This window comes from Cyprinodon tularosa, unplaced genomic scaffold (assembly GCF_016077235.1).
Source record: "Cyprinodon tularosa strain WSP-4 unplaced genomic scaffold, ASM1607723v1 ctg195, whole genome shotgun sequence".
NCBI lineage: Eukaryota > Metazoa > Chordata > Actinopteri > Cyprinodontiformes > Cyprinodontidae > Cyprinodon > Cyprinodon tularosa.
The window spans coordinates 672163-689754 of NW_024038707.1; the positions used below are offsets into that span (position 1 = coordinate 672163).

The 17592-nt window shown below is 39.6% G+C and overlaps 2 protein-coding genes and 4 non-coding genes across 7 annotated transcripts; all 6 read left to right on the forward strand.

Annotated features, from left to right (window-relative positions):
• Positions 1–345: 345 nt before the first annotated feature.
• On the forward strand, positions 346–1266 carry setd9 (SET domain containing 9). The gene has a single exon (XM_038283556.1). It carries the CDS (start codon positions 403–405, stop codon positions 1219–1221), a length of 819 nt encoding a protein of 272 aa, XP_038139484.1. The 5' UTR covers positions 346–402; the 3' UTR covers positions 1222–1266.
• A 7500-nt stretch (positions 1267–8766) lies between these two features.
• On the forward strand, positions 8767–17226 carry eif4a2 (eukaryotic translation initiation factor 4A). Of its 2 annotated transcripts, XM_038283552.1 has the most exons (11): positions 8767–8907; positions 10467–10524; positions 11308–11440; positions 11685–11824; positions 12193–12361; positions 12455–12564; positions 15306–15449; positions 15724–15861; positions 15936–16025; positions 16271–16350; positions 16435–17226. In XM_038283552.1, exons 1-11 carry the CDS (start codon positions 8879–8881, stop codon positions 16577–16579), a joined length of 1236 nt encoding a protein of 411 aa, XP_038139480.1. In that variant the 5' UTR covers positions 8767–8878; the 3' UTR covers positions 16580–17226. The 2 variants fall into 2 exon arrangements, with proteins under 2 accessions (XP_038139480.1, XP_038139481.1); XM_038283553.1 differs by lacking the exon at positions 8767–8907 and having other exon boundaries at positions 10461–10524; positions 11756–11824.
• LOC119782575 lies at positions 11480–11555 on the forward strand. Its single transcript, XR_005280684.1, has one exon. It is a non-coding gene; the product is annotated as a small nucleolar RNA SNORD2 (small nucleolar RNA).
• On the forward strand, positions 12041–12115 carry LOC119782574. The gene has a single exon (XR_005280683.1). It is a non-coding gene; the product is annotated as a small nucleolar RNA SNORD2 (small nucleolar RNA).
• On the forward strand, positions 15072–15252 carry LOC119782573. Its single transcript, XR_005280682.1, has one exon. It is a non-coding gene; the product is annotated as a small nucleolar RNA SNORA81 (small nucleolar RNA).
• LOC119782572 lies at positions 15487–15671 on the forward strand. Its single transcript, XR_005280681.1, has one exon. It is a non-coding gene; the product is annotated as a small nucleolar RNA SNORA81 (small nucleolar RNA).
• Positions 17227–17592: the final 366 nt, after the last annotated feature.

The following is a 17592-nucleotide window of genomic DNA, read 5'->3' on the forward strand; positions in this document are numbered from 1 at the left end:
TAGAGTAGTGGAATACAGACTATATTATCTATTATTCCCCAGGAACCGTTATGAAACATAATTAAAACATCGACATATTGCAAGAAAAAAATGGAAAAAGAAAAATATAGAAATATAAAAAAAATCTATGGCAAGAAGTTATACGTAGAGATGTTCTAACCTATGCAATAAATTTAGTTTTTACTGCTTTTGAAATAATGGAAGGACTTTCATAAAGATATTATATTTTTTTTATTATTGAACTTAAATGTATGTATATAATGTTTAGTAAGTAGTACAGTGAGGTTGATGACGAAAAAGGACTATATAAGCTAGCTGGCTAGCTCGCCGCGCGGACGTCATTCTTTCCGGAGGTACCATGAACGCAGCACAAGCTGCTTCCTGGTCTTTTCGTGCCTCTGAATGTTTTCAGCGGCTCTCCGGAGATTTCAGGAGAAATGGCGATCTTACCGATACCGCTTCGTGCCTTGGGTTGTGTTTAACCTGCCTAAGAATGAGAAAACCCTGCGACTGGTGGCGGATCGCTCGGAAGACAAAGTGGTTTCAGATGAACAGGTCACTGAGAGTCTGCAGAGGCTCTTTAGGGCCCTCCTGAGGAGCAGCGGGGGGCTGCTACCTGGAGACCACAGGGGCCCAACACATCAGGAGCAGAAGGAAGGAGAAGTTCTGTTTCAGTCTCTGGGATTCTGTGTTGAGAGGAGGCCCAGTTCTTTACCCTCTGCAGGGACTGGCGTGTTTGTGGTCAAAGGAGTTGTTCCCAAAGGAGCTCCAGTTGTCATGTATCCTGGCACAGTGTATCAGCCCTATGAGCCCATCCTCCTTCAGTCCATCAGGAACCCCTTTGTATTCAGGTGTATTGATGGCGTCCTGGTTGATGGGAATGACAAAGGGATCTCCAGAATGGTGTTCAGGTCATGCAGCGGCAGAGACAGAATGGGTCCCTATCTGACCAGTGACACCAGTTGGTTGACGGACAGTCCACGTAATCCACTGGCTGTTGGCCAGTATGTCAACAACTGCTCCAACCAGAGGCCTGCTAACGTCTGCTACCAGGAATACGACGTCCCCAAAAGCTTTCCCATTGAGCTCCGCCAGTTTCTGCCAAACGTCAACTACAGCCACTGTACCCAGAGACCTCTGCGCTGTGTTGTCCTTGTGTCGCTCAGAGACATACCAGCAGGAGAGGAGCTCTTCTCCAACTACTACACCATTGTGCGCTGAAATATTTATACTTTCTTTAAAAATAAAATAAGCAATAAAAAAAAATTTGTTCACTTATTTTCCCAGGGCATGATGGTTTGTACTGTAGGCCTACCAACATGGTTCTATATAGGGGCCAGAACCCCTTTAACATTGGTCCTTGGCCCCTGAACTGAAAGCATACTCAACAGAAATTAAAATACCCTGGAAAAAATCCAAATCTAGATAAGTAATTTCTTCGCAAAATAAGTGCATTTGTTCTTGGATTGAGGAGGTAAAAGAGACATTTTGCCAATGGAAGACGATAATTTACACTTAAAATAAAAAAAAACACACAATTGCATTGTCTTATTTCAATTGCATGTTATCTAATTATCTTATTTTAAGAGTAAAAATACTCATTCCATTAGCAAACTACTCAAATTAAGGGGTAAATACACCTAATTTAAGAAATTTTCACTTATTGCTAGATCATCTTTTCAGTGTAGAAATAAAATAATCTGGTAAAAAAAAAATTATCTTTGATTTTAGCAGATAAGACCTATTAGGGGAGTGGCTGCCTATGGGTTAGAGCAGGGGTCACCAACTTTTTTAAAAGAATAGTACACCCAAAACATGATTAGCCTTCATTTTCTACTCACCCCCATGCTGAACAACACTCTGGAGTACTTTTTTGATATCTCAAATGCATCTGGAGATCTGGGAGGCTTCTTGCTGTCTGCTGACATTCAAATAATGGAGGTCTATGGTGCCCGAGACAGAAAGGTCCATAAAAGTCCACAAAAAACGTGTCAATATTCCTCCATACTGCTCGTCCAATGTATTCCAAGTGTCCTGAGCGGGTAGCGTCCAGAATTTACTCGAAACAAAGTCATTTAGAATGTTTTAGAGCATAAACAGTAGTGTATAGGAGTTCCTAAAAGCGCGTTCACGAGTCTACGGAAACCACGGCAGACCAAACCAGATGAAAGTGCGCATTCAGCGTCTGCTCTGCCGATAATGCAAGCGTAGAAGAAGAAATGTGCTGTTTACCTGCGCAAAGAAAGAAACAACGAATGAAAAATGTCCGAGGACTTCAGTGTTGAGGAAGAGCATGAGTTCTTTGCCGAGCTAAATGCGCACTTTCATCTGGTTTGGTCTGCCGCGGTTTCCGTAGAGTCGTGAACTCGCAGGCGCGCGCTTTTAGGAAATCCTATACACTACTGTTTATGCTCTAAAAACATTCTAAATGACTTCGTTTCGAGTAAATTATGGACGCTACCCACTCAGGACACTTGGAATACATTGGACGAGCAGTATGGAGGAATATTGACACGTTTTTTGTGGACTTTTATGGACCTTTCTGCCTCGGGCACCATAGACCTCCATTATTTGAATGTCAGCAGACAGCAAGAAGCCTCCCAGATCTCCAGATGCATTTGAGATATCAAAAAAGTACTCCAGAGTGTTGTTCAGCATGGGGTGAGTAGAAAATGAAGGCTAATCATGTTTTGGGTGTACTATTCCTTTAAGGCTGAGGGCTACTTTATGGGTACTGAGTCATAGGACAGGCTACCAATACTGACCTATGAACTGGAGGAGTCGGCGTTCACCTGAACTTCATAGATAATAAACATATTTCTATTGTTTCTTTTCATTTTTAATTTGCTTTTAGATATTCTCATTATGAAATCAATATAAATCCTCAAATGTTCTAATTTATTGATATGATACAATGCTTCATAATAAGAGTTTCAGTAAAAAATAACATTTCAGATTTAGTCCACTGGTGAATTGTTCAGTTTTCAAAAGATGCTGTGGGCACCCCATGTTGTCCTTGAGGGCCCCTTGGTGCCCACGGGCACCACGTTGGTGACCCCTGGGTTAGAGCATAAAGCTTGGAATCCTGAGTTTCTGAGTCGAGCCCCACACTGGAAAAACGATCCAGAGTATGTCTTAAAGTAGGTGTATTTACCCTTAATTTGCGTAGGTAAATGAGATAGTTTGCCAATGGAATTAGTATTTATTTCTCTTAAAATAAGATAATTAGATAATATGCACTTGAAAAAAGACAAGGCAGTTGTGTTTTCTTATTTTAAGTGTAAATTGTCTTGTTCCACTGGCAAAATGTCTCTTTTACCTCCTCAATCCAAGAACAGAGGCACTTATTTTAAGAAAAATGACTTATCTAGATTTAGATTTTTCCAGTGCACTCCCACTTGGACCTCTGAGCAAGACACTTAACCCCACACTGCTCCCTGGGGCCCCACAATGGCAGCCCACTGCTCACCAAGGGGATGGGTAAATGCAAAGGTAAATTTTCTTCACTGTGAGATCAATAAAGTAAAATTATTATGACAATTTAGTAATAGAATAAGGTCAGTTAGATTTAAAAATTATTTAAAAAGTGAGTAATAATCTTATTCTAAGGGCAAACATAATGGACTTCAAAGCTAATTTACTAGCGTGAGGCCAGTGTTTTTTTTTTTTTTTGAAGGCACAGAACAGATCAAGAGGGCTTCATTTAGTACGGAGGTCTTCATCAGGGGTCCATCACCCCTAAGGGGTCCACAGAGGTACTGCATGGGGGTCATGAAAGTTTTGGTTGATTAGACTTTTTTTAAATATATATTCCCCCCTGCAATTTTTTCCACTAATTGAAATGTCTTTAAATCCACATTAAGATGAATTCAACACACTGTAGTAAACAGATAAATGGAGGCAGAAGATGTCTTTCAGTCATCAATGCTCACATTCAGCTACACACAGGAGCTCTTTCAAGCTGGGCACCGTTTCATTCACAACACCTGTCCCATCAACCAGGAATCAGAATCAGAAATACTTTAATAATCCCGTGGAGAAATTAATTTAGTTACATGAAACCATCTGTAATAGAGTGACTATAGGACCAGTTTGAGGTAACACTATTTCATACAATATATATAATTAGGGGGTCCCCGCTCCATCTCACCATCAGTTTGGGGGTCCTTGGCCTGGAAAACATGAAGATCCTGATTTAGTATATTAAGTGAACCACAAAGCCAAGGTTTCAAATTGCTGATCTTAATGATGAACTTTGGTCATATGTTAATACGCCAGAGGCTTAAAGCTGACAGCAGTTTCTAAATAAATGTTAAAGAGCCTAATCATCATAAGAAATTGATTTAAAAAAGTTCTACCAACATTGATCTGAAAAGTAATATTTCTGTTATAAGTGTAGTACGGAAGCCCAGAGCGGTCATGTCCCTCCGATACTTTCTCATCATGGTAATCTCGAGAAAACAAGATAATTTTCTCATTATCTAAAGATAACGAAAGTAATTTTCTCGTCATAACGAGATGATTGGTGTGTGTTAAAACTGATTACATTCTTCAATATCAGGATTTAAAAGTCATGGTGTAATCCTGTAAATATCCCTTTGTTTAAGGAATATATATTAAAAATCTGAAGTCTGTTATTGAAGAGGATTATTGCACAGGATATTGCATAAGTATTTATATAAATATGTATTTATATATATATATAGTTATTGCATGGGGTATTAAATATAAATAGGTTACTGCACAGGGTGTTAAATAGTCATTGCACATTAGTTATTGCTCAACTTATTGCAGTTATAGTGCCACATTGTAAAGTCTGATGGCAGCAGAGATGAATGATCTGCTGTAGCGCTCCTTTTACAAACATGGAGTATCTGTCTTTCTCTAAAGGAGCTGCTCAGCTCCTCTACAGTCTGGTGCAGGGAAACCCTTCCCACAGCCACTTCCTCCCCAGAGCGAGGGGTGCAGGAGTGACGCACTAGTAATAACAGCAATGAGAAACAGCCCCACAGCTTGATGCTGCCTACACCATGCTTGATGGTAAAGACTGATTAGATTCAAAGCCTCAACTCGACTCCTTCCATCAGTATTTATTGTAAGTGTGTATGTTCAAAAAGCTCAAATGTGTCAGGAAAAGGATCCAATTTTTCAAAGTTATATGAAAGAACATTGCAATCCACGAACTGCCCAGGTGGATGGAAACGATGAGGCAGAAAGAAGTTGAATACAATTGCTTGTCCAGTGTTAACAAGAATATTTACCAGTACAGGAGGTGGGAGCTGCACTCTGAGGTAATAAGATCGAGCCAATGAGCCCAAAACACACATCAAAACTAGGAAACCCTATAGTTAGTGGCTAATGGTTTGATCTAAATTCCTCTGAGTGTTGCTCCCTGGCTCCTATCCCTTCACCTTTAGCAGGGTTAACAGTAAGAAACCTATCCAAAGTAAAAAAAACGAGCTCAGCCCTCGACGTGATTATGAGACGATCACACACTGTTCATATTAGTACTACAGCCTTGCAGAGAAGAACTGCAAAGAACAAAAGTTACACAGATGCAACAGCTAAATAACTCCATCATAAAACCCTAAAACATATGAAGATATGAACATTAACGTTTTTCACACAGAGTTCGCATGAGGAAATTATTTATTTTAGTAAAACTTAATGAGTTGGGCTATCTGTTTGTCATGTCACGCAAAGGATTATGGGAAACCTTATAGCTCCTAGCAGTGTCTTGGAATCTTAGCAGGTCTTTATGCAAACTAAATTGGCACTAGAAAGCATCCTGCTCCCTCGTCCTACCTCCTTCCTAACTGCCAGTACTATTCAGATAGCTCTTATTATGGCGAACACTGATGTACTTCCACCATGGCTTAAGTGTCCTTATTGATTTGAGGCAGTTGATAAAGCCAATGAACACTAAACACATGTCACAACTGCTTTTTCAAAGCATGTTGATGGGTACACAAACCTTTGTTTGCTAAAGAACTTAAGTCCAAGTATAAAAGGGGATGTATGTATATGTCTAAACTTTTTTGTATTGGTCAAACCATGTTTTCGATGACAACATATATAAAAAGGTCAAAAAAGTAAGTTCAGAATTCTTTTTTTATATATATATAAAATTGCATATTGTCTAATTGTTTGATTATGGAAAATTTTATAGCTAAAAAAATCAGTCACACTAATGAGGGATTCTAAGTTGTGTTAGACAGAGAATGGTGTAAAGGTGGTATTATTGTACTATACAAATTTGAAACACACTTGAAAGTCTGTGAGAAGAATGACCAACATTCAAGCAATAAAAAATTATTCATGTAAAAAGGGATTATATGAGAGTAATTAGAGAAGGGAGTGGCGGCCTAGCAGTTAGGGCTTAGAGCTTGGAATCCAAAGGTTCTGGGTGCGTGCCTCACTCCCACGGACTGCCACTTTGGGTCCCTGAGCAAGACCCTTACCCTCAAATTGCTCCCCAGGCGATGAACAATGGCAGCCCACTGTTCTCCAAGAGGATCGGTTAAATGCAGAGTTCATTTTGTTGCTCTGTACTTGTGACGGTGTAATAACAATAATCTTTCCTTTATATATATATATATATATATATATATATATATATATATATATATATATATATATATATATATATATATATATATATATATATATATATATATACACACACACACTGACACAACAACCTGCATCCAACACCACTTTACACATACTTCTCAACTATAGCTGTATGTAGGCTGTAAATCTTCTACCTGCTATTATCTGAAATTACTTATCTTGTATTATAAACCCAACAAAAAAAAAAAAAAAAATAAATAAAATAAAATATAATAATAATAATAATAAAAAAAAATATATATATATATATATATATATATATATATATATATATACAGGTGCTGGTCATAAAATTAGAATATCATGAAAAAGTAGATTGATTTCAGTAATTCCATTTAAAAAGTGAAACTTGTATATTATATTCATACATTACATACAAACTCATATATTTCAGATGTTTATTTTGTTTAATTTTGATGATTACAAATGACAACAAATGAAAATCTCAAATTCATCATATCAGAAAATTAGAATATTACTGAAGACCAATAAAAACAAAGGATTTATAGAAATGTTGGCCAACTGAAAAGTATGAACATGAAAAGTATGAGCATGTACAGCACTCAGTATTTAGTTGGGCCTCCTTTGGCCTGTATTACTGCAGCAATGCGGCGTGGCATGGAGTCGATCAGTCTGTGGCACTGCTCAGGTGTTATGATAGCCCAGGTTGCTCTAATAGTGGCTTTTAGCTCTTCTGAATTGTTGGGTCTGGTGTATTGCATCTTCTTCTTCACAATACCCCATAGATTTTCTATGGGGTTAAGGTCAGGAGAGTTTGCTGGCCAATTAAGAACAGGGATACCATGGTCCTTCAACCAGGTACTGGTAGCTTTGGCACTGTGTGCAGGTGCCAAGTCCTGTTGGAAAATGAAATCTGCATCTCCAAAAAGTTGGTCAGCTGCAGGAAGCATGAAGTGCTCTAAAACTTCCTGGTATGTGGCTGCGTTGACCCTGGACCTCAGAAAACACAATGGACCAACACCAGCAGATGACATGGCACCCCAAACCATCACTGACTGTGGAAACTTTACACTGGACTTCAAGCAACGTGGATGAAGTGCCTCTCTTCTTTTCCTCCAGACTCTGGGACCTTGATTTCCAAAGGAAATGCAAAATTTACTTTCATCAGAGAACATGACTTTGGACCACTCACCAGCAGTCCAGTCCTGTTTCTCTTTAGCCCAGGCAAGACGCTTCTGACGCTGTCTGTGGTTCAAGAGTGGCTTGACACAAGGAATGCGACAGCAGAAACCCATGTCTTTCATACGTCTGTGTGTGGTGGTTCTTGAAGCACTCACTCCAGCTGCAGTCCACTCTTTGTGAATCTCCCCCACATTTTTGAATGGGTTTTGTTTCACAATCCTCTCCAGGGTGCGGTTATCTCTCTTGCTTGTACACTTTTTTCGACCACATCTTTTCCTTCCCTTCGCCTCTCTATTAATGTGCTTGGACACTGAGCTCTGTGAACAGCCAGCCTCTTTAGCGATGACCTTTTGTGTCTTGCCCTCCTTGTGCAAGGTGTCGATGGTCGTCTTTTGGACAACTGTCAAGTCAGCAGTCTTCCCCATGATTGTGTAGCCTATAGAACTAGACTGAAAGACCATTTAAAGGCTTTTGCAGGTGGTTTGAGTTAATTAGCTGATTAGAGTGTGGGACCAGGGGCCATCAATTTTGAACCTTTTCACAATATTCTAATTTTCTGATATGATGAATTTGAGATTTTCATTTGTTGTCATTTGTAATCATCAAAATTAAACAAAATAAACATCTGAAATATATGAGTTTGTATGTAATGTATGAATATAATATACAAGTTTCACTTTTTAAATGGAATTACTGAAATCAATCTACTTTTTCATGATATTCTAATTTTATGACCAGCACCTGTATATATGGGTTTTTTCAAATCTTTATCAGTACATGAGAACATTCTTGCGCAGGTCGAGTTTAGACCTGTGAGAGACGCTGTAGCCGACGCACTACTATTACTGCATTATCCCTCCGCGGAGAAATGTAGTCTGAACATCTTTTTGTATATTATCCCTTCATAAAACATTCCATTTCACATAACATTCTTATAAAAACACTCTTTGTACTATATCCCACAAATCAATGGCTCGAAACTATGTTTTTCAATAAAACTGAACATAAAAAAAATGTAAGGCGAAATAGTCCAGCCCCTTAAATGCAGTTGGCGTCGCCATCAGCGATCTTTTCAGTCGCATGCTGAAGTTGTGAACGGATCATGTCTAGCGATTCTGCTGATTACAACAGGTAATAATCCATGTTTGGTCAATTTTATGAAACGATGCCGGTTATTTTATCGTAATTTAATCACCGGAGCTGCCTAGTAACCCCTATGGCAGCGCGGTAGTTTGTATTCAGTTAGTCCGGCCTAACTGCTTTTGGTGTGATTTGCCTGTTAGCTTAGCAGTTAGCCGCATCGAAACCCCACTACTACCAATAATGGTTATAATTCATCATTAGATTGATTATTATGGTGCAGAACAACCTTAAAATGCATTTTATATTTATAGTAAAGTTTCCTCCGGTTGAAGTTGCGGGTGTTTGTCAGGGGAACCGATGAGCCAGTGTGTTCCTCTCGGCCTAGTTCTGGGCAGAAGCCACCAGTGGCTGTAAAGGCCCCAATTACCCGACATGTTGGCCACCAGGGAGAGAACTCTCACGTTGGAGTAAGCCGAACACGCCCAAAATGGATTTAGTAACTTTTTTTTATTCCCTGGGCTTATCGTGAACGGCTCGGAAGCCTTCGGAGGTTATGTAATCGCAAAAAATGCCTCAGAGGGGCAGGTAGTTGAGGCCGGCTCGTGGAATTTGACACGTGCGCCCACTGAGGCTTCGAGCTTTTGTAAGGAGATACTCTGGGCGTGACCCACAGCACCCCGGGCCATATTCACTACACGTGTGGTGGGGGATTTTTACATGGTATGGGGTGAGTCCCCCTTCCTCTATGAGCCATGCAGGGGTTAAAATGTTCCTCTGAGAAACGGAAGCATCAGCAGTTCTCACTCCATGTCTGTAGATCAACTTGCAAGTAGTAGAAACCAGTATCGACTTTAAGACTCTGTTTTAATGTATTCATATAAGTTTAAGCATGTTGTAGTATATTATAGTCATGTTTTAGAACATGCATTAAATTTTTCTCAATAAAATGAAATGTTTCTCAAACATTTTGGTCTAAGCTTGCAGGGATTTAGGTTGTGAACTTTAAAGCTCTATTTTACAATGATGAAAGGAGGATAATGCGTGTCTAAATTAAATCCTTTAATTTAGCGATGCTTTGAAGAGATTGATCACCTGGACAATTGATACTTTTGACTACATTTTTGAAGATGGTAATGTTACAAAGTCGGCTAGATAAGCAGTTATTAGTACACATCTAATAGTATTTATTGCTGGTGTCTGTGCTCTCCCATGTAAGTTTGGGTGGGACGTCATCCCTTCATGTTCTGTTCAAAATAAGGCTGCAACTATTGGTGATTTTTAACATTTTTTATTTATTTTTTTATTGATAATTTGTTAATTTTTTTTTGAAAAAATGAAAGTTGTGCAGGTCTCTATGAAAATAATTGAAATCTGTACCATCTGGGAAACTCCTGATCAGCCTGTTTCTATTAAGAGTACGCCAACATTTGCTATTTGGAGCATATTTTTCACCAATTTAGTCGTAGAGCAAAATAGCCAAAACTTGGGGTCATGAGATGTGAAGCGATATTAATGGAAGATCGAATAAAGTTTTGAACCAGATTTAACTTCCTACCCAGGGAATGCAGTGAGTTTTAATCTTGATTTATTTATTTTTTTCTCAACAGTTCAAGAGATAGAGACCATGGGGGGCCAGAAGGAATGGAGCCTGATGGTGTCATCGAGGTAAATCAAAGAAAAACATTTTTTTTTCTTTGATTGGTTTCATCTAAATGCAATAAAAGTAGGGATGCACGATATTGGGATTTTGGCCGATATGCCGATATTTTAAAACTCATGTAGCCGATAATCGATATCGATACTGATGTTAAAGCTGGACAAAAATAAGCAGTCATTGAAAATAGCAGTTTTGTTATCCATTTCTGACACTTTGAAAAATAATATACTCAAATATATTTTCATATGCTGATATCAAATAGATTTTTAAAAACGCGGTATCGATCTATTTTACTTTCAAAATCTCGTGAAATTTCATCGTTCTGTTACAAACTCTCATTATATTTTGCAAATTCCTGTGAGATTTTGTTGGTAAAATAGATCGATACCGCGTCAATATATCAACATATAAAAATATGGCAACATTTTGTGAATTTTCGGGGGATTTCGTAGCATAACGATGACATATAGCAATATTTCATTAGTAAAAGAGATTGATATGGTGTTTTTAAATGGCAATATATCAGCATATGAAGATATTGTGATATTTTAATGTATCAATATTTTTTCCCTCGTCTTTAGAAGTTTTTAAGTCTGTAAACAAGAAGTTTTTGAGTAAGAAGTTGAAGAAGCTGATCAAATATCGGGTTAAATATCGGTGGGGTGGCTGATGTCCGATATTCAGTTTTAAGGCCGATACCGATAGGGGGCCCATTATATCGTGCATCCCTAAATAAAATGATTTCCCCCATCAGCCCCCTGAACTGCCTTTGTTCTCTCTTGCCAATACAGAGCAACTGGAACGAGATCACCGACAATTTCGATGATATGAACCTGAAGGAGTCTCTTCTCAGGGGAATCTACGCTTATGGTTTTGAAAAGCCGTCTGCCATTCAGCAGAGGGCCATCATCCCGTGTATTAAAGGTACACATATCAGACTGCAGAGGACAGTTTTCTGTCATTGAGTGAAATGATGCTCAACCATCTTTCGGGACTTACCCAAAAAAATGGGGATATTTTTTTTCCTTACTGATCACTCAATGATTTGATTAGTTTCATTTGAAGTTGAAGGGTGTGTGCGCGTGTGACGTCCATAAACATTTAGCTGTACGTCTGGTTTGTTAGCGTGTTACACAAAGGAATATTTAATCTGTTTCCTCACTGTTAGGCTACGATGTCATTGCCCAAGCCCAGTCAGGAACTGGCAAGACAGCCACGTTTGCCATCTCTATCTTGCAGCAGCTGGACATTGAGCAGAAGGAGACTCAGGCTCTGGTTCTGGCTCCCACCAGAGAGCTGGCTCAGCAGGTATGCTGTTCCTGAGGTCACGCGACCTCAACAGTGTCTCAGACCTAGGCAGCATACTGAGGACACTGTTCAAAAACGAAGGTACCATCTTTTAAAGATTTGTCAAACATTTCTAAACTTTTTCTTAATTTTTTAAAGATCTTTTTGTGGCTGGTGCAGTCTCTGTCCATGGCTGCATCGGCCTAAAAGATCATTTTGGCTGTCTGTGGAAAACTTGAGTGATATGATGGTATACCATCTTTCGGGACTGACCTATACAATGGAGAGTTCCTTCTGATTTACTGATCACTGAACCATTTTCTGCACTCAACAGGCAGCGTATCTTTTCTCAGCTATTCTGAAGTTCTGTACATCTTTTTTCTCCGTAGATCCAGAAGGTAATTCTGGCCCTTGGAGACTACATGGGGGCAACCTGCCATGCTTGCATTGGCGGGACCAATCTCCGTAGTGAAATTCAGAAGCTCCAGGCCGAGGCTCCTCACATAGTGGTGGGAACTCCAGGCCGAGTGTATGACATGCTGAACAGGAGACACCTGTGTAAGCAGAACTGGTTAGAAGCAAAAAAATCATTTTTCTTAAGGCCCAAATTCAGCCTTTTGGGGTAAATTTTCATTTTTCCCTTCTTTTTAGCTCCCAAGTGGATCAAGATGTTTGTTCTTGATGAAGCTGATGAGATGTTGAGTCGTGGGTTTAAGGATCAGATCTACGAGATCTTCCAAAAGCTGAGCACCAACATTCAAGTACGTACCTCCAGACATGATCCCACGTCCTGTTGTCATCGATGCTGCTTGTTGATTGTGCTGGTGAACATTCTGTCATCCAGCTCAGTCATTCCAAAAAAAGTTTAAGAAACCAGTGGACTTGGTTTTCCAAGTTTGAATGCTGCGTTCATTCCGTCCACGAAGCTTTTTCAATTACAATCTGAATCTCTGATTCGTTTGTGTTCATTCAGGTTCACCCCGACCTGCTTCTATTTTTTTTCCTTTTTGTCTGACATCCCATATCCAAGATGGGGCCCAATTCTGATCTTTTCATCTCCATAAAACTCTTTTATTTTTGCCGCTTCCATGTGTGAAACTAAATCGGATCCGTTTCAGATATTTTATATTCTCTGGTCTAGACTCTTGTCGTATTTCGTAGTCTCATCAACGTCCGGGCTCTGACTGCTTCATACAGACTCCTCCAGCTCAGCAGCCACTGCTCCACTCAAACATGTTGAAAGTAGTTCTGCTCTTTTATCAATTTTCTTTATAAATTCCCAGCATTTCATAAATGTGAAGAATGTGTCATTACGTAAGTCTGTTAATTCCTGTATTCTGGCGTTTCCTGTCCGTAACCATTTACCTGGACACAGAGGGGCTTGTAATCTTGGATGAATCTTTAATTTGCGGATTGCATTGAATTGGACATAAACACCAGGCCTGGAAAAAGATGGTCATCTGATCTATATCAATAGAGAATGGGTCTAATTTTCAAAATGGTCAATAAAATTAAGGATTAATATTAAAGCAGAACCACCTGGCATTCTGGGTGATGTAGGCAGATCGAGCAGCAGCAGGGCTGACCTTTATTATCAAGGTAATTTATCTCTTATATCAAATTGGTCAATGGAACACTAGTTACAGATAACGGGTTCATCATTAAGCATTTTACTGCCATATTGCTCAGCTATTCATGCCGCTCACCGGCTGTGGCTGTCAAAGGCTTCAAAAAATGAACATTATAGTTTTGTCTCTGGTTGGAGTCCATTTGACGTTGTACTTATTTGCTGATGAGTTAGACGGCCTCAGTTGAGCCTGGTCCCACCATCAATAAACACGTCCCTGCTTTGTGGACATGAATGTCAACTGTTGGCGATAATACGAGCTACGCATGCTCTTCGGGTTTATTCTAATCTAACCGTTTTTTTGCAGTCTGTTTTTAATTTTGAATCTGAACAATACTAAAATGGTTTATTATCCACCTTAACAAGCAGAGCATTTCACAATCCGGTTAAAAAGGATTTTGACTCCCAAATGAAAATGGTCAGATCGTGCCATTTAGTCTACAAAACAAATCATTCTATCAGATTAAAAATAAGTTGCATTCAGATCCCAGCAACAACAATTTTGTCAAGTTCACTTGTGAAAGTGAAAACAGGCTCTAAGAATATCAACCATTCTGATCTGGGATCAAACTGTCAATCAGCGCCACCTTTGAAAACTTGCACCCGTCCATCGCTGCTCGTCTCATTCACAAAAACCTCATCCTGAAAGACATTTGCATGCTGATTGGACTGTAAAGCAGCATGCCCCGATACTCTATCATGTCCTGCTGGTTCAGATCACAATTTTATCTGTATGATGCATTTTTAGTCCGATCGGCCACTTTTACCTGTGATGCAAAAGTAAATGCTGATTATCATCACTAAGGGGGTAAAAGCCGCCCAGTGTTCTTTGTTTCTTTTTAAACATGTTTATTGCACTTTTTGTCAATTAAAAGGTAAACGCCATAGAACAAGAAGGCACATACATGAAAACAGCCATAATAATAATAGGAAAAAAATAAAATAAAATCTGTACTAAATAAAGTTAAATAATCAGTTCAACTCATCATTCCAGCCGTCTACTTCAATATTAACTTTTCTCAAGGAAATTACAAAACTTTCCAGATCTTCCAAATTTCGTCAAGCTTATTTTTCAGTGTACTGTATCCTTTCTAAAGCCAAATAAAGACGCCCCTTTTAAACGTTGCAAAGTCCTACAAGGTGAATCACTTTTCCACGAACAGAATCTACATATTTTGCCTTTCAAAAAACAAATGCCAAGTAGGGATTTTTTCCTTTTTGGAGGTCACAAAGTTATCTATAGAAAATATTCAACATAACTGGTTTGAGACATGCTTCTTTTCCAATGATCCGACTGGCCAGGTTAAATATATTTTCCCTAGAAGAGAGAATCGAGAATAAAGAACCTTTTTGTTGCTTATATTTAATGTACATATCTAGGGTACTGGTTTAAACAGGATTTATATACTGTCTGTTTATCCATTTAGTGTAGTAATTTAGCCCAATGTTCCTTGCATTTAATTAAATTGCTTCTGAAAACAGCCTGAGTTTGGGAACCCATTAGCCTTCCAGTTCCTTACCAGTCATCCATGTTTTTCTTTAGTTTTTTTTTCCCCATCTGGTTTCATTTTTAACATCCATGTAAAAGTGTGTTAAAGGTTTGGCTAAAAAGTGTAGTTTTTAAATGATGGGAACATCCCGTCCTTCTGCATCTACAGAAGTCTGCTGTAATTGTGTGATCCAGATGATTCTGTTTCACGCAATCATGGCAGCAGATTAAAACGCAGACGGAGATTATGGCGCACTGCCCCGAAAATGAGCTGCAGTCGAACCTCTTTCTTAATGTTCGTTGGCTGCAGTCTCAAGGTGAAGTGCCACAACCGATCCGACCGGTTCTGTCAGTTTCCAGTCTCCTGAAACTCCTTTCGTCTCCAGGTGGTCCTGCTGTCGGCCACCATGCCGGCCGACGTGTTGGAGGTGACGAAGAAGTTCATGCGAGACCCGGTCCGCATCCTGGTGAAGAAGGAGGAGCTTACCCTGGAGGGTATCAAGCAGTTCTACATAAACGTGGAGAGAGAGGTTTGTTTGCACATCTGACACAGAAACCTGTCCTTCAGTCTTCTCTTCAAAGCACCCTGCTCAAACTGCAGGAGCCGAGCCTTCTGGGTCTGGCTCCCGCGGCCGTGTAAGCACGGGTACACCAGGGAAGGAGAATAAAAGCCACGGCGTCGGAAACGAGGCTGGGAGGGACCTCTTTCTTAATGTCCATTTTCCTTTGCCTCAAGATCCCGTGCTACACGTCCCGCTCCCCTTTTTATCCACTCATCAGGGTAACGTCTGTTTCCGCCTCTAGGAATGGAAGCTGGACACTCTGTGTGATCTGTACGAGACGCTGACCATCACCCAGGCCGTGATCTTCCTGAACACCAGGAGAAAAGTCGACTGGCTGACGGAGAAGATGCACGCTAGAGACTTCACCGTCTCTGCTCTGGTATGACCTCGCCCCCATCAACTCGTGATGTTTCTAAAAGCAAACTCTCAGCTGACGGCTGGTTTGGTCCATAGCATGGCGACATGGACCAGAAGGAGCGTGACGTGATCATGAGGGAGTTTCGATCCGGCTCCAGCAGAGTGTTGATCACTACGGATCTCCTGGTTCGTATAACTAACACATAGGAACTTATACTGTGATCCAAGTGGTTTTTCAAATCCTGCTACGGTCTAAAAAATGGCCGAGTGGGAAAAACATTTGGGAGATAAGGGCTCGTTCTCCACAGTGGGTCCTTCTAACGTGGGAATCTGCTACTTTTATGCGGGCGACATTATTACTAATGTGGATAAAAATAGATTTGTGGTTCTGTTTATCCGTCATGTTTGAAACTCGTTTCTTTTCCTCCAAGGCTCGCGGGATCGACGTGCAGCAGGTTTCTCTGGTCATCAACTACGACCTTCCTACAAATCGAGAGAATTACATTCATAGGTGAGTTGATTCAAACGCTCCGAATAAAAAAAGGAGGGGAATAATCCACGGAAGGAACTAACGCGGCTCCTCGTCTCTCCGCAGAATCGGCCGCGGCGGCCGTTTCGGCAGAAAAGGAGTCGCTATCAATTTCGTCACCGAGGAGGACAAGAGGATTCTTCGGGACATCGAGACGTTTTACAACACAACCGTGGAGGAGATGCCCATGAACGTGGCCGACCTGATTTGAGCCCCGAGGTTCTCGTTTGGGTTTTTTCTTTTTTACGCAGTGATAGCGATCGTTCACTTTGCATTGTGCTTATATTATTCGAGGGGGAAAAAAAACCAACTTCTCAATGCTAAACCTTGGATCAGATTTTTGGTATGCGTTAAAAGCTAGGTGACCTCGGTCCCTCCTGGACAGTTGTAGATCCTAACCTGGGCTGGTTGGAGCTACAAAGCCATGGGGTCTGTAAACATTAGGGTCCTTATCAGGTATTTCCTTTCATGTTTAAATAAGATGCGTGTATTCGATGTTCTCCACCATTTAGTAACTTACTTGTGGACTAAAAGGTATAAGTGCTGTATAAAGTCTGCAAATTATGTTATGCTAACATATGTGCGATGTCTTGTTGGCCTGCTAAATAGAGGCACTTGTCATGTTATACTGTAGAATCACTTGCTTTGGTTTCTTTTGTGAATGTTTAATTTAAATGTATCATAAATATTTTTTTTAATCCCATATATTATATCAGAGTTCCTGACCAGTCAGCCACGTTTTGCTGACTTGGTTTTACCTTAACAGAGTATATTACCTTTACCCCACAGACTCCTTTTCAGATTTTCTCCTCTCCTGAATTGTATGAATGTCTTAATAAATAAATTAATGTAAGTAAAGTTTTTTTTTCTGTTGGGTGTATTTCAATGTGAAGGTTTTCAATTTTTTTTTTTTTTTTTTTTTTTTAAGTCTATGGAGTGAATTTTGTTCCTTTGGAGGTGAATAACTTGTTTTGTAAATTGGAGGGAAGAAATGGAACTTTAAAAAAATGTTTTATTTATAAAATGGGTCGTGGGACTAACTGCAATTTATTTATTTTTATTAAAGAAATTATTTCACAAATTTTCATATTTTCAATAAAATTATTTTTCCAATTTCTTTTTTACAGGTTTTGTTTTTATCAGATAGACTTATAAATGATGTCACGGGTCGTTTTCTCAGTGCTCATTACTGACCCTCCCTTTCAACGCCCAATTTAAATAATA

Excerpts from the sequence above, each read along its gene's own strand:
- eif4a2 (XM_038283552.1), top strand. The coding sequence starts at position 8,879 with ATGTCTAGCGATTCTGCTGATTACAACAG. Across the intron at positions 12,362-12,454 it reads GCTGAACAGGAGACACCTGT|CTCCCAAGTGGATCAAGATG; the intron begins GTAAGCAGAACT and ends CCTTCTTTTTAG. Across the intron at positions 12,565-15,305 it reads AGCTGAGCACCAACATTCAA|GTGGTCCTGCTGTCGGCCAC; the intron begins GTACGTACCTCC and ends TTTCGTCTCCAG.
- setd9 (XM_038283556.1), top strand. The coding sequence starts at position 403 with ATGTTTTCAGCGGCTCTCCGGAGATTTCAGGAGAAATGGCGATCTTAC.